Source organism: Tupaia chinensis, unplaced genomic scaffold (genome assembly GCF_000334495.1).
Source record: "Tupaia chinensis unplaced genomic scaffold, TupChi_1.0 Scaffold000037_15, whole genome shotgun sequence".
NCBI classification, from domain to species: Eukaryota; Metazoa; Chordata; class Mammalia; order Scandentia; family Tupaiidae; genus Tupaia; species Tupaia belangeri.
In genome coordinates this window covers 393,424-407,389 of record NW_006159473.1, presented here as the reverse complement: position 1 = coordinate 407,389, position 13,966 = coordinate 393,424, and the positions used below count along the sequence as shown (strand labels likewise).

Sequence of the window (13,966 nt, the reverse complement as noted above, 5' to 3'; positions counted from 1 at the left end):
GGAGGTGTGGGCTGAGCTGTTTCCACCTGCTTTCCAGGTATGGTTTTCTAATCGAAGGGCCAAATGGAGAAGGGAGGAGAAGCTGCGGAACCAGCGGAGGCAGGCCAGCAACACGCCCAGCCACATCCCCATCAGCAGCAGCTTCAGCACCAGTGTCTACCAGCCCATCCCACAGCCCACCACCCCGGGTAACGGCAGCACAGGGCTCGCGATGGCGCCCCGTAAGCTGGCGCCGGCCCCGACCCCTCACCCTTACCCTCACCCTGACCCGCTCTTCTCTCCCCCTGCAGTTTCCTCCTTCACATCTGGCTCCATGCTGGGCCGAACGGACACGGCCCTCACCAACACCTACAGCGCTCTGCCCCCCATGCCCAGCTTCACCATGGCCAACAACCTGCCTATGCAAGTAAGCGGCCGGCCGGGGGAGGCGTGAGGGGCATGGGCCTGCAAGCCTCACCAGCTGTGGGTGACCCGGAAGCCTAACTTCCTGCAGTCAGTCTGAGCAGTCAGGTCTCAGCCAGGCCATGCAGTCTCCTAGCTGATGGATTGATTGACTTGTGCCCTTAAAATTAAAATCCGACCTGTCCAGTCAAGTGAGTCTGCCTTTTATCATAACGTGGACTTGGCAGTGCTGGTGGCGGTGGGGCCTGTTGGGCATCCAGGGAGACTTGCGCCACAGTAGAAACATGGCCAGCACGTTATGAGGCAGTAGGAGGTTCGTGTTGAAAAGTTGGGCTTGTGTGAATGTGTTCTAGGAGTGAATATATAATCCATGTATGTATGGAGAGTTGGGACATTAATTAGGGTATGTGAGATAAACTAGTTAGGAAGAAAGAAATGAGGGTTAGAGATGGGATTTAGCGGGCCGGCATGTAGCGAGGTGGTTACGGTACTAGATTCACATGGCTGACTTTGAGGGGTGAGTCCCTGACCTAATGGCTGAAAAACATGCTGGGTGTGTATGTGTCCTCTGTTCTGAGAGGGGAATGGAGGAGAAGGGACTGCGGTGTGGCCATGCCCCTGGGGGGGTGATCTCTCACTTTCCCTCTCACTGTCTCTCTAGCAAGCTTACACGCCCTATGGCAAAAATCAAGGGATTAAATAAATGGGGTTTATGTGCGCAGTAAGATCCACGCGCTAAATGGAAAAGCTAGCTTTCGCTGCACGACAGCAGGAGAGGGCTGGAGGGCATTTGCCGGAGGCTAGGTGTGTCTTCACTGAGTCCTAGGAAGAGCCGGTGGTGCGCCTAGCTGCCTGGCCTGCTTGGCGCTCTCCCTCGGTATAATAACCTGCTCGTGCTCGCAGTTCTGTCCCCAGTCCGATCGGCCCCCACACTGCCTGGCGCTGCACTAGGCTACCCCCCCACCCCCCGGGTGAGTGCGAGGCAGCTGGGGTGTACTTGGCCTTTCTTGCCGAAGGCTTCTTGATGGAGGTAACCTGTCTTCCGGCAGGCCTTCTCCAGGGCTTCCCCGGGGCTCCTGTTTGTGTACCGATGAGCCGTGTGAGCCCGGCCGGGTGAGCCCGGCTGGCGTGAGCTGTGCCGAAACTGTTCTGGGGTCACACACAGTGTTTACTCTCCCCGAATGTCTTTTGCCGAGTCTCAGATCCGAATAATAGCAAATGTTTCACAGTCTTCAGACCAGTGCAGACGCACCTAGACAAGCAGCTTCAGAATTATTCACGTTTATTTTCATTGCATCTGGGGATTATTGGCCACAGAGCGATTGATGCGAATTGGGGGATTAACAGCCCTTTACTTGGTGTTGCTAGAACTGCCTTGGCATTTTGCAGAAGTCAGGGTGCCTGAGGAAGTGATTGGAGGAATTGGAGACAAACGAGAGCTGAGATTCTGGCAGGCCCCCGAGGCCTGCTTGCCTCTTTGAACTTGATGCTGGCAGTCACCGTCTGACTTTAATAAGGCCACCGAGAGTCTCGTTCAGTTTTCGTTATTGTAGCAACATCCAGGTTTCCGTGAGGATCACAGAGTGTGTCTGAGACGATTAGAGGGGGGAGATGGCAGCTCCTGTTACGTGAGGGCTGTCACACAGACGTGGCGTGTGGGGTCAAGTGACTTGAAACTCTGACTTTTAAATTACACAAGTTAATTATATAATTCAGAAGTACGTGTATTTGGGGGCTGGACTGTGGTGTGGAGGTTGATCGCGACTCTCTGCGAGGCCGAGCCTCAGGAGGAGGTTCTGGATTCATGTGCCCACAAGCCGGGCTGGCTGAGGCTGGGGGCAGACCACGGCGTCTGGACCCTGTTGAGTCTCTCTCTCTCGCTCGCTCATGGAGAAATAAACGTGCGATCTTTTAGAAACTACATGCATTCATAAGGTATAGAGAAAATAAAAATGATCGATGATTTTCCCATTCAGGAAAACTTCCCTCTGACTGTTGGGTGGGTCCATCTGCTCACCCTATTGACCAGAATCAACCATTTTGCATGGGGAGGGGGTGAACTCTCTCTGAGAATGTGAATCTTGAGATAGTAAACATTTCCCCAGCTGTTTCTTCCTTTTTTGTTCTTTTGGAGAGATTTTTGCTATAGAGTGCGTGCACTCTCCAGAAAGACAGAGAGAGACAAAGAGACAGAGAGCGAGAAATCACCCTCCAGGGGGGATGGCCATACTGCAATCCCTTCTCCTCCATTCTCCTCTCAGGATCTTGGGCACGCACACACATGCACCTGGTGTGAGTTTAAGCCACCAGGTCCAGGACTTGAACCGCGGTCGGCTACATGGGAGTTCAGCGACATAGCCATTACGCTAACTGCTGCTCCCCCCCCATTTTTAAAATAGATTTATTTATTTAATTTCACTTGTTCCTATTATTTTTCAGTTTGACCAGAGAGAGAGAGAGAGAGAGAGAGAGAGAGAGAGAGAAAGAAGCAAGCTGCCAGGTCTGGGACTTAAACTATAGTCGACCATTCAGGAATCCAGCACTCTAACCACCACGCCACCTGTCAGCCCCTCTCCAGTTGTTTCTGACATTATACCTCTATTAATTCACCCCAAATTTGCTGTGCTGACAGAGATCCACCAGTTCTGTCCCAGCTCTGAGTATTTCTTTTGTAGCTAAGAGAAAGTGTTACCTCTTCACTCTACACCATTCTGAATGCTTAGCAGAGCACAATTTTGTGGGTAAAGCTCATTCTGGATTTGGGTGTGTTAGGATGGCATAGTGAATACCAAGACGGGGTTGGGCTACGTTTTCCCCTACTTCTAACCGCTTCACCTGATGCTCTGCCTCTTCAAAGAGACCCTCACCCACGAGTGTGGCTGTTGAAACTTCCCAGGCCCAGGAACCCGACCTTACAGGGTTCTTCCCCTGCGCTCTGCCCAGAGCCTGCGATGCAGGATTTGGGGAGGCAGAGCCCCCTGAGTGGATGGATGGATCCAGATTTGCAGGGAGAGGAGTTTTTGTTTGTTTGTTTGTTTGTTTGCTATACAGTGTGTGTGCTCACGAGAGAGAGAGAGAGAGAGAGAGAGAGAGAGAGAGAGAGAAAGAGTGAGGTATCATCCCCCAGGGGAATGGCCACACCACAATCCCTTCTCTTCCCGTCTCCTCTTGGGATTTTGGGCATACACAGCCCAATGTGATTTTTTTTTTTTTTTGAGAGATTTTCACTGTAGGGCGCGTGCGCTCGCCAGACAGACAGAGAGAGACATAGAGACAGAAAGCGAGAAATCACCCCCCAGGGGGGATTTTTTTTTCGCAATCCCTTCTCCTCCATTCTCCTCTCGGGATCTTGGGCACGCACGCACACGCGCCCGGTGTGAGTTTTAAGCCACCGGGTCCGGGACACGAACCGTGGTCGACTACGTGGGAGTCCAGCGACATAGCCATTACGCTAACTGCTGGCTCCCAGCCCAATGTGATTTTCAAGTCATTGGGTCTGGGACTTGAACGGTGAGGTTGGCCCTGTGGAATCCAGCACCTTAACCACACTACCTGCTGCCCCCAACCCCCAGGGGGTGTATTTTTATTTTTTTAAGAAACATTTTATTTAACTCTATTTTAATTTGACCAAAGAGAGAGAGAGAGGGAGAGGGAGAAAGTGAGAAAGCAAGCTGCCAGGTTTGGGACTCGAACAGTGGTTGGCCCTGTGGGATTCCAGCACCCTTAACCACCATGCCACCTGCCGACCCCAGGAGATGTGTTTTAATGGAGGTGCTCATGCTTCAGGTTTGGTAAAGACATTGGCAGAAGAAAAGGACAAAAGCAGACACACATCCCGTAGACTTGGGAGCAGTGGGGTGGGTCTAGCTGGCACTGACCCATCCGGATGCAGTCTGAGTGTGCCCTTTCAGGAGTTTGATCTGTAGATGACTTTAGCGGTGGCCGAACCAGGCCTGCTGGAGCCCCACTCTGAGCGTTCCCGTTACCGCGGAGTTCTGGTGCTTCACACTCAGGCGTCCGCATCGACTCCGCTGCGGGTGTGCTCCTGGGGACGGGCCCTGGGTGGCTGTGTCGTGTGCTCCTCTAACCAGTGTGCCTCTCCTGCAGCCCCCGGTCCCCAGCCAGACATCCTCCTACTCTTGCATGCTGCCCACCAGCCCTTCGGTGAACGGGCGGAGTTACGACACCTACACGCCCCCGCACATGCAGACCCACATGAACAGCCAGCCCATGGGCGCCTCGGGCACCGCCTCCACAGGTGAGGCGCCTCTGTGGCGTGGGGCCAGCCTGCGAGGCTCTCTTGCCCGGTGACCTCTCCACCCAGCGCTCGCAAACCTCCTGGCCTTGTCTCTGGGGGAAGCAGATTGCAAAGGGAAATTCAATTAAGCTAGTTAGTACCTTGACCTCATCCAGGAAAAACAAGTTGTTTTTTCTGGATTTGGTCACAGGGGCTGTGTGTGAGGATGAGGCCTGAGACTGTAAGTTTTCTGTGGACAGATCAATAGCGAAGCCCTACAGGGAGTGGGGAGTGTTGGGGGAGCGGGGACCACAGCTGCTGGGTGGGTGCCCTGGGGAGACTTCGGGCCCTCCTCGCTCCTCTGCGACTTCCCTGGTAACTGAGAAAGTGCATGAAGGTCTTCCAGAGATGGTGTATACCCGAACTTCCCAGCATACAACCAAATGGAGGGGTTTTTCCTTCTCTTTGGGGCCAGGGGGACTTGAGATTCAAGAGGTTGTATCAAGATGTCTAGTTTCTGAAGGTCCCACTGTTGCTTGTAACAGCTGGAATATTTTTACTGCAGTAAAAGAAGCTAGGGAGTAGCAGGGATTTCTTGTAGAAGCTTGTCACCCCCAGGCCTGAGTCTCAAAGGAAGTCTCTGCTACATCCATGGCTATTTCTGTCATCCCCTTCCAGGACTTATTTCTCCTGGCGTGTCGGTTCCAGTCCAAGTTCCCGGAAGTGAACCTGACATGTCTCAATATTGGCCAAGATTACAGTAAAAGGAAGGAAAAAAAAAAAAAAGCACAAGGAAACACCGTGTTAATCCAGTCAGTGACTCTGGACACGACAGTTGGGCGTTCAGCAAAGGCAGGAAACTGGCTGTTCAGCGCGTCCGTTCTGCAGCCACGTCCCGTAGCGGACCACTGGGGACGGACTCGCGAGGACCTTTGCATAAGAAGGCACCTATCAGTCGGAACAAATCTTCATTTTGGTATCCAAACTTTTATTCATTTCGGTGTATTATTTGTAAATGGGCATTTGTATGTTATAATGGGAAAAAAGAACAACGTACACGGATGGATGTGTGATCTCTGTTGATCATGACGTTGTTTAAAAACAAAGGAAACCATGATCGACAAACTCTGCCACGAACGAAGAGTTTTATCAAGCTATATCGAGTACTTCTACCCACCTGTTCATAGTTTATGGACCGATGTTCCAAGTTTGTATCATTCCTTTGCATATTATTAAACCTGGAACCACATGCACTAGATTTATGTCAGAAATATCTGTGGGTTTTCCAAAGGTTGTTAACAGATGAAGTTTATGTGCAAAAAAGGGTAAGATATAAATTCAAGGAAGAAAAAGTTGATAGCGAAAAGGTAGAGTGTGTCTTCGATATAATCCGGTTTGTTTTCTGTCAAAATGTAAGTATTTGTCTTCCCTAGAAATCCTCAGAATGATTTCTATAATAAAGTTAATTTCATTTATATTTGACAAGAATACTCTATAGATGTTTTATACACATTTCCATGCAATCACATGCGTTCCTTTTTGGCAGCGGAAGTTAATTGTTCTTAGATGTAGTTGTGTGTTACTGTTCACAGTCCAATCATTTTGTGCATCTAGAATTCATTCCTAATCAATTAAAAGTGCTTGCAAGAGTTTTAAACTTAAGTGTTTTGAAGTTGTTCACAACTACATATCAAAATTAACCATTGTTGATTGTAAAAACCATGCCAAAGCCTTTGTATTTCCTTTATTATACTATTTTCTTTTTAACCTTATAGTGTGGTGTTACAAGTTTTGTTTCCATGTTAGAGTGACGCTCTAAACCAGCGGTTACTTTCATACACACTCAATTTTACATTCTGATGTTCCTTAAAGAAATAATTTTCAATGAGAAACGTGGCAGGGAAAAAAATCCCACTTCCAGCAGTGTGTAGCGCGGTGCCCACTTACACCCACAACACGTGGACAAAAGGGTAACATTTCCCAGTTAGCCATTTAATTCAAAAGCTCAAAGTCTAGAAATAATTTAAAAATGCAACAAGCTATTAACCAGGGATTGTGCTTTGAATCCGGGCTGGCGTTTTCCATCTGGGCAGACCTCCACTGTCGGCCTGTTTCAACAATGATTTCACTGAAGTAGATTCTTCAACAAGACTCTCTGAAAGCTGCCTCTCTCCAATAGGCCTTCTCCCGTCTGTCTCCCTCCCCTTAGCACAAGAGGCATCGCTGCTGCGTTGGCCCACTACAGCTGTCCCCATTCGAGCCCTGCTTTCTGCGCCTTGTGGAGGGGTGGGGGTGGGGCGGGGGACGTTCATGTCAAGGAATAATGCGCACAGACACATCAACAGAAGACAACAAAGCGGACCGTGACTGGCCGGTGGGAATTAAAGGCCTTCCGTCATTGGCAGCTCAAGCCAAACATCCCCAAATCTGTGAAGCTGGGCCCGTTGTCGGCCAGTTAAAGTGGCGGCACGCCTGGCAGGAGTGCTCGAGCCCAAGCAAAGGATGGAAAAAAGGCTGTGTTGAGTCAGAAAGGCCTGAGACTGTGATTTCCGCCTGTTCCATGGGACACAGAAGTCAACGTAGATAAGTTTTCTTCTGCAAACTTCAGTAAAAGGGCTGGGGGTTCTGGCAGTCTGGATTAAAATGCACATGTGGAAACCTCTGGACACAAAGACACACCTCCACTAAGTTGTACTAATTTTTTTTTTTTTTTAATTCCCAAAGGCAAATGATTAGAAATATAGCAACTGCAGAGTTTAAACAAAACCTAGTTCGACACCGGTTCCAAGTTAAGGGATTGCTGTGAGCAGGTCGTTGAGACTCGCCGTGCTGCATGCCGGGGCCTCATCATTGAGTTCTACCAGGGCTGCTGCACCTTCGTGACACCTTCCCAAGGTGACGCAGCATGTGCGGGTGCGTGTCGTTCCCTCTGTGTCACCTGCACTGCATGCGGGCACACTTCTGCAGCGGGTGCACGCACACACGTGCCGTCGGTACGACTGCTCCGCAGACATCGCCACCTCCTTTCACAGCCTGCATTCCTGAGGGACGTGTGCTGAGGACCCCAGCTGAGAGGGCTCTGGGGGGTGCGTGTGGCAGCTGCTGGCTGGCTCTTCTGGCCTGTAAAAAGGGACCGTTTCCAGCTGGTTGTGATTTGGGCCAGGGTCAGGCAGCCAGTCCTGGGCCAGAGCTGTTGTGCAGGGAGCGCGGGAAGAACTGGGTGTGGCACGCGGGGTGCGAGAGTGGGGGTGGAAGAGGCTGCGTTGACAGAGCACGAGGTCTGCCTGTGTGCACTTGGGCACGTACATGAGTCCTCCGAGGGTCATGGTCGCCAGGGCATGGTGGCGTGGCCTGGTTCATCTGAAGAAGAGGCTGCTGAGCTGCAGAAGCCCTGTGGTCCAGCAGGCCTGGAATGGCTGCCGCCTTCGGCCCACACCCGGGGAGGTGAGCTGTCCTGCATGGCCTCAGGCACTCTCAGGCCGCCTGCCGGCAGAGCTGGAGAGCTGGCCTCTCGCTCGCTCTTGCTGAACTCATTTACTTTTTGTTTCCTTGCTGATCAGTGTGTTTATTAGTTACCGAAGGGCACCCACAGTGCGTAGGGGTGCCGTCTAGGACGGAGGCTGTGGTGCTCAGACAGCCTAGACTCGCTCTCCGGGGTGCCTGTGGTGGGGAGCCAGGGCACTATCAGACCCAAATGTCTGGCTTATGAACTTTCAAATTACTCTGAGTGAGAGATGCTTTTACTGCAATGAATTTCCAGAATATTTCTCCCCTGAAACTGAGCCTCCTAACTCTTGAATGGTAAACAGCTAACTTCTAAATATGGCTCACAAGACCATTTCTTACCATCAAAAAAATTATAACTAGGCTTTCTACAATTAATTCATAGACTAGTAAGATTCAGCTTTGTTCTAGACTGTCATCTTAGGGTGGTGTCTACACTTTTCTGTATTTCTTTTTGCTCTGAGTCTTAATATTAACAAGCTTTTTTTAAAGAAAAAGTCTCTTCTATGTTTGTCTAAACACAAATTCTTTTCTCACAAACAAACTTCATCTTTATACATATTTTACATATATGTGTGTGTGTGTATGTGTGTGTATATATATATATATATATATATATATATATTTAACCTCAGTTCTGAATAACTTAATTCAGTTTTTAAGTCTGAAGTGTAAGTATTTAGGGCTAGAACTTCTTCGTGTTCATGTTGGTGAGGGTGACTGTCGGTGGACAGCAGTGACAGCGGTCTTAGAACGTCTGAAATGGTTTACCCAAATGAGCAGAGTCCCCACTCCACTCTGGTTGTGTGGATGAGCATGCACATGCAAGCACACGCATGTGTGTCTTCTTGGCTAACGTTAAATGGTAGGAAACTGATGGCAGAGTGCCGCTTCCCTTTGAAGTAGTTTTATTTTGCCTGGCGTTGGTGTCCGAAGATCCTGGAGGTGGAGATAAATACATACGCAGAATCGAGGAAGGCCGAAGCGAGCGTCGTTGGAACGACTAGTGTGAAATGCACGTCTTAGGACCTGGGCCTGGGAGGACAGCAGGATGCAAATATGGAGCTCCCAGGAGAGGAGGGCAAACCTCGTGTGAGACAGGAACCCCACCCTGGGTTTTGAGAGTCATAGATCAGGGACATTTAAGAGATAAGCAGACCCTTCAGATACTGTGTTTGGTGTTGCTTTTGAGTATCTGTATCTTTGAGTCCAACTGATAATTAAAAAAAAACCTGTTAAGAGAGTGTATATTTCACACTGTATCAAAATGGTGTCTATCCCTACCTTGGTAGTTCTACTGAAGACCAGTATTTTTATGTAGTAAGTTGTTAGCTAATGGGTGACAAATAATGCTTCCAGAAGGAAGAAGGACATATTTTTAAACTCTTTTTTTAAAAGAATTATTTTATTTAACTTTATTTATTTACTTACTTATTTTAATTTTGACCAGAGAGGTACAGAAAGAGAGAGAGAGAGAGAAAGAGAGAGAGAGAGCGAGCAAGCTGCCAAGTCCGAGACTTGAACCGCAGTCGGCCATGTGGGAGTCCAGCGCCCTTAACCACCATTCCACTTGCTGGCCCCAGAAAAACACATTTTTAAAGTGGGTTTTTAATCAGAGGAGACCAAAAATATATATCTCTCTCCTGTGGCTTATTTTTACAAAGCCTGCCCAGTGAACCAGAAACACAAAACGCTTAGGTCTGATTTTCTGGGAACGTCAGGTACTCTTACTGTTTAAAATACACTTTTTCTGAGTTTGCAAAGTTTCTTTTTTATTCAAAATAAGATTTCAAATGTGCACATTCAATTTTCATAGTATTTATCTACTCAAAAGCACCTACTAACTAGTAACTGGCTCTCGATTTCGTGGACAGGGGAGCCAGGGGGTAGTCAGTGACCTCCTGAGGGTGTGACAAGAGCTCACACCTGACAGCCTCCTGTCTCCTGTCCAGGCAGAGGTTTCGTGACTGCCCCCGGTGTGTTTGTAGGAAGTGAATCCCAACACGGTAAGAAAACGGCTAGCGGCGTTAACTCAATACCTGCTTGGAGTGCGCATCTGAATCGGTTCAGGCGGCTCGTGCAGCCCTGAGAGGCCAGCCAGGCTCTGTGGGCACCTGCACGTGTGGTTATTAACTGTGGGTGCCATCGAGCTTTTTGAAGTTGCTTTAAATCTTAAAAGCACCTTTGCTTAATATAAAAGCCCTTTAATTTTAACTGACAGATCAATTCTGAAACTTTATTTTGAAAAGAAAATGGGGAAGAATTTGTGTCTTTAGAATTAAAAGAAACGAAAAAAATAAACCAGACGTTCTAAAAAAAATAGAAGGAGAAACCTGATTTTCAGTGCTAATGAAATAGCGGGTGACAAAATAGTTGTCTTTTTGATTTTGATCACAAAAAATAAACTGGTGGTGACAGGATATGATGGAGAGATTTGACATCCTGGCAAATCACTGTCATTGATTCAATTATTCTAATTCTGAATAAAAGCTGTATACAGTATGTGTTTATGCTACAGTGGTTTTTTTTTTTAAAGTGACTGACGTTCATCATATTGCTTAGACAGTTATATATATATATATTTAACCTCAGTTCTGAATAACTTAATTCAGTTTTTAAGTCTGAAGTGTAAGTATTTAGGGCTAGAACTTCTTCGTGTTCATGTTGGTGAGGGTGACTGTCGGTGGACAGCAGTGACAGCGGTCTTAGAACGTCTGAAATGGTTTACCCAAATGAGCAGAGTCCCCACTCCACTCTGGTTGTGTGGATGAGCATGCACATGCAAGCACACGCATGTGTGTCTTCTTGGCTAACGTTAAATGGTAGGAAACTGATGGCAGAGTGCCGCTTCCCTTTGAAGTAGTTTTATTTTGCCTGGCGTTGGTGTCCGAAGATCCTGGAGGTGGAGATAAATACATACGCAGAATCGAGGAAGGCCGAAGCGAGCGTCGTTGGAACGACTAGTGTGAAATGCACGTCTTAGGACCTGGGCCTGGGAGGACAGCAGGATGCAAATATGGAGCTCCCAGGAGAGGAGGGCAAACCTCGTGTGAGACAGGAACCCCACCCTGGGTTTTGAGAGTCATAGATCAGGGACATTTAAGAGATAAGCAGACCCTTCAGATACTGTGTTTGGTGTTGCTTTTGAGTATCTGTATCTTTGAGTCCAACTGATAATTAAAAAAAAACCTGTTAAGAGAGTGTATATTTCACACTGTATCAAAATGGTGTCTATCCCTACCTTGGTAGTTCTACTGAAGACCAGTATTTTTATGTAGTAAGTTGTTAGCTAATGGGTGACAAATAATGCTTCCAGAAGGAAGAAGGACATATTTTTAAACTCTTTTTTTAAAAGAATTATTTTATTTAACTTTATTTATTTACTTACTTATTTTAATTTTGACCAGAGAGGTACAGAAAGAGAGAGAGAGAGAGAAAGAGAGAGAGAGAGCGAGCAAGCTGCCAAGTCCGAGACTTGAACCGCAGTCGGCCATGTGGGAGTCCAGCGCCCTTAACCACCATTCCACTTGCTGGCCCCAGAAAAACACATTTTTAAAGTGGGTTTTTAATCAGAGGAGACCAAAAATATATATCTCTCTCCTGTGGCTTATTTTTACAAAGCCTGCCCAGTGAACCAGAAACACAAAACGCTTAGGTCTGATTTTCTGGGAACGTCAGGTACTCTTACTGTTTAAAATACACTTTTTCTGAGTTTGCAAAGTTTCTTTTTTATTCAAAATAAGATTTCAAATGTGCACATTCAATTTTCATAGTATTTATCTACTCAAAAGCACCTACTAACTAGTAACTGGCTCTCGATTTCGTGGACAGGGGAGCCAGGGGGTAGTCAGTGACCTCCTGAGGGTGTGACAAGAGCTCACACCTGACAGCCTCCTGTCTCCTGTCCAGGCAGAGGTTTCGTGACTGCCCCCGGTGTGTTTGTAGGAAGTGAATCCCAACACGGTAAGAAAACGGCTAGCGGCGTTAACTCAATACCTGCTTGGAGTGCGCATCTGAATCGGTTCAGGCGGCTCGTGCAGCCCTGAGAGGCCAGCCAGGCTCTGTGGGCACCTGCACGTGTGGTTATTAACTGTGGGTGCCATCGAGCTTTTTGAAGTTGCTTTAAATCTTAAAAGCACCTTTGCTTAATATAAAAGCCCTTTAATTTTAACTGACAGATCAATTCTGAAACTTTATTTTGAAAAGAAAATGGGGAAGAATTTGTGTCTTTAGAATTAAAAGAAACGAAAAAAATAAACCAGACGTTCTAAAAAAAATAGAAGGAGAAACCTGATTTTCAGTGCTAATGAAATAGCGGGTGACAAAATAGTTGTCTTTTTGATTTTGATCACAAAAAATAAACTGGTGGTGACAGGATATGATGGAGAGATTTGACATCCTGGCAAATCACTGTCATTGATTCAATTATTCTAATTCTGAATAAAAGCTGTATACAGTATGTGTTTATGCTACAGTGGTTTTTTTTTTTAAAGTGACTGACGTTCATCATATTGCTTAGACAGTTTAAAAAACCTAGTCTTTGTTTTCTACAATGTTGTCAAGAACAAATAAAGTATAATTTGTGGTGTATTAAAAGCAAACTGCTTAAAAATGCTAGTTATAACTGCTTCAAAATATTCTACTATATTTGAAAATGGATTTTGGAAATTCAGTTTCTCCCAAAGGATGTTGAACACCTTTTTAAGAACTGAGACTTAATGGAAGTATGCAAGTTACTTTTTATCCAATATTTGTCAAAAACTTTGAGAAGAGGGAGCTGTGACTCAGAAGCTGGTGCTTACATGAAACCTGGTTCAATATGCAGCACACCTCAGAAGGCGGGCTTAGAACGTCTTCAGCTAATGTGGAATTACGTATCAACCGAAAGTTTACGTGATGCGATGGAAATCTGAGAGAGTTTCTATTCTCCCCCTTTGTCCCCGACTGTCCTGTAAAAATCTCGCATTAGCTTCAGTACCTGTCTTTTCCTGGTGCCCTAGCGGTCATGTGGCTGCCAGTCTGAATTTCAATCCTGAAGCATGTCTGTTGACATCATTTTATAGTGCTGACTTCGATGGTTTAGAATTGCTAGACGGAAGACTGGCAACGTCCTTTTCTACTCTATCACTCAAGTTCTTTAAATTTGTTAAGTGCTATGGCCGACTAACTGTCTTTAATGGAGTCCGAATCCTAAGATATTATTTGTCTTCACAAACGGAATAATAAGATACATAAATGCAAATTTATTTTATATATTTAGCAAACAAATTTGTCATTAAACAAAACCCCTTGGCATTTTTGTAGGCAAGAGGTTTTTTCAGAAATAAAGCAGAAGTGTTTTCAAACATAACCCTGTATTCTGCAACGTGTCACAGCTGCCCACGGTAACACGCTTCATGGTGCCCCTGGGGGCCTGAGCACGCGCACGCTTCTGACCTCTGGAAAGAACCTTGATTTTTTTTTTTTTGACATTTTGAGCATTTACTTGGAAATAAAGTGCTGTATTTTCTCTAAACATGTCATAACACAGACTTTTAAAATCAGAGTGTATCTGCGGTACTATTTCTGTCTAAGAAGTTGGTTAGAAAAAGAAGGCTGGCAGCCCCATTCTGCCACCCTGTTTTCTCACGGATTGCAGGGTCAAATCATTAAGGGAAATATTTACACACGCTATTAGCAGTCGTAATTAGAGTGTCAGATAATCCTGCGTGCGACGACTAAGGAGGGCCCCTAGAAGTCCAGGTGCTTCTTGCCTCTGGCCATCATGCCACAGCCTGGGCCCAGCAGCTTGGAGTCTGCCAGATCCGGTTTGCTTGAGCGGTT

The 13,966-nt window shown here is 46.8% G+C and overlaps 2 protein-coding genes across 7 annotated transcripts in view; one reads left to right on the top strand and one right to left on the bottom strand.

Moving 5' to 3' along the window:
• The window catches only part of PAX6 (paired box 6), a 42,854-nt gene extending 37,429 nt beyond the window's left edge, over positions 1-5,425 (top strand). For all 6 annotated transcript variants that reach the window (XM_006140416.3, XM_006140414.3, XM_027771743.1 and 3 more), the window contains 4 exons: positions 38-188; positions 291-406; positions 4,510-4,660; positions 5,318-5,425. In XM_006140416.3, the coding sequence (XP_006140478.1) occupies positions 38-188; positions 291-406; positions 4,510-4,660; positions 5,318-5,403 (504 nt within the window). In that variant the 3' untranslated portion in view covers positions 5,404-5,425. The remainder of the gene's footprint in view (positions 1-37; positions 189-290; positions 407-4,509; positions 4,661-5,317) is intronic.
• Positions 5,426-12,755: 7,330 nt separating this feature from the next.
• ELP4 (elongator acetyltransferase complex subunit 4) overlaps positions 12,756-13,966 on the bottom strand; it is a gene marked incomplete at its 5' end in the record, with an annotated part of 223,761 nt that continues 222,550 nt past the window's right edge. The window contains 1 exon segment of the mRNA XM_027771731.1: positions 12,756-13,966. Within this exon segment, the coding sequence (XP_027627532.1) occupies positions 13,874-13,966 (93 nt within the window).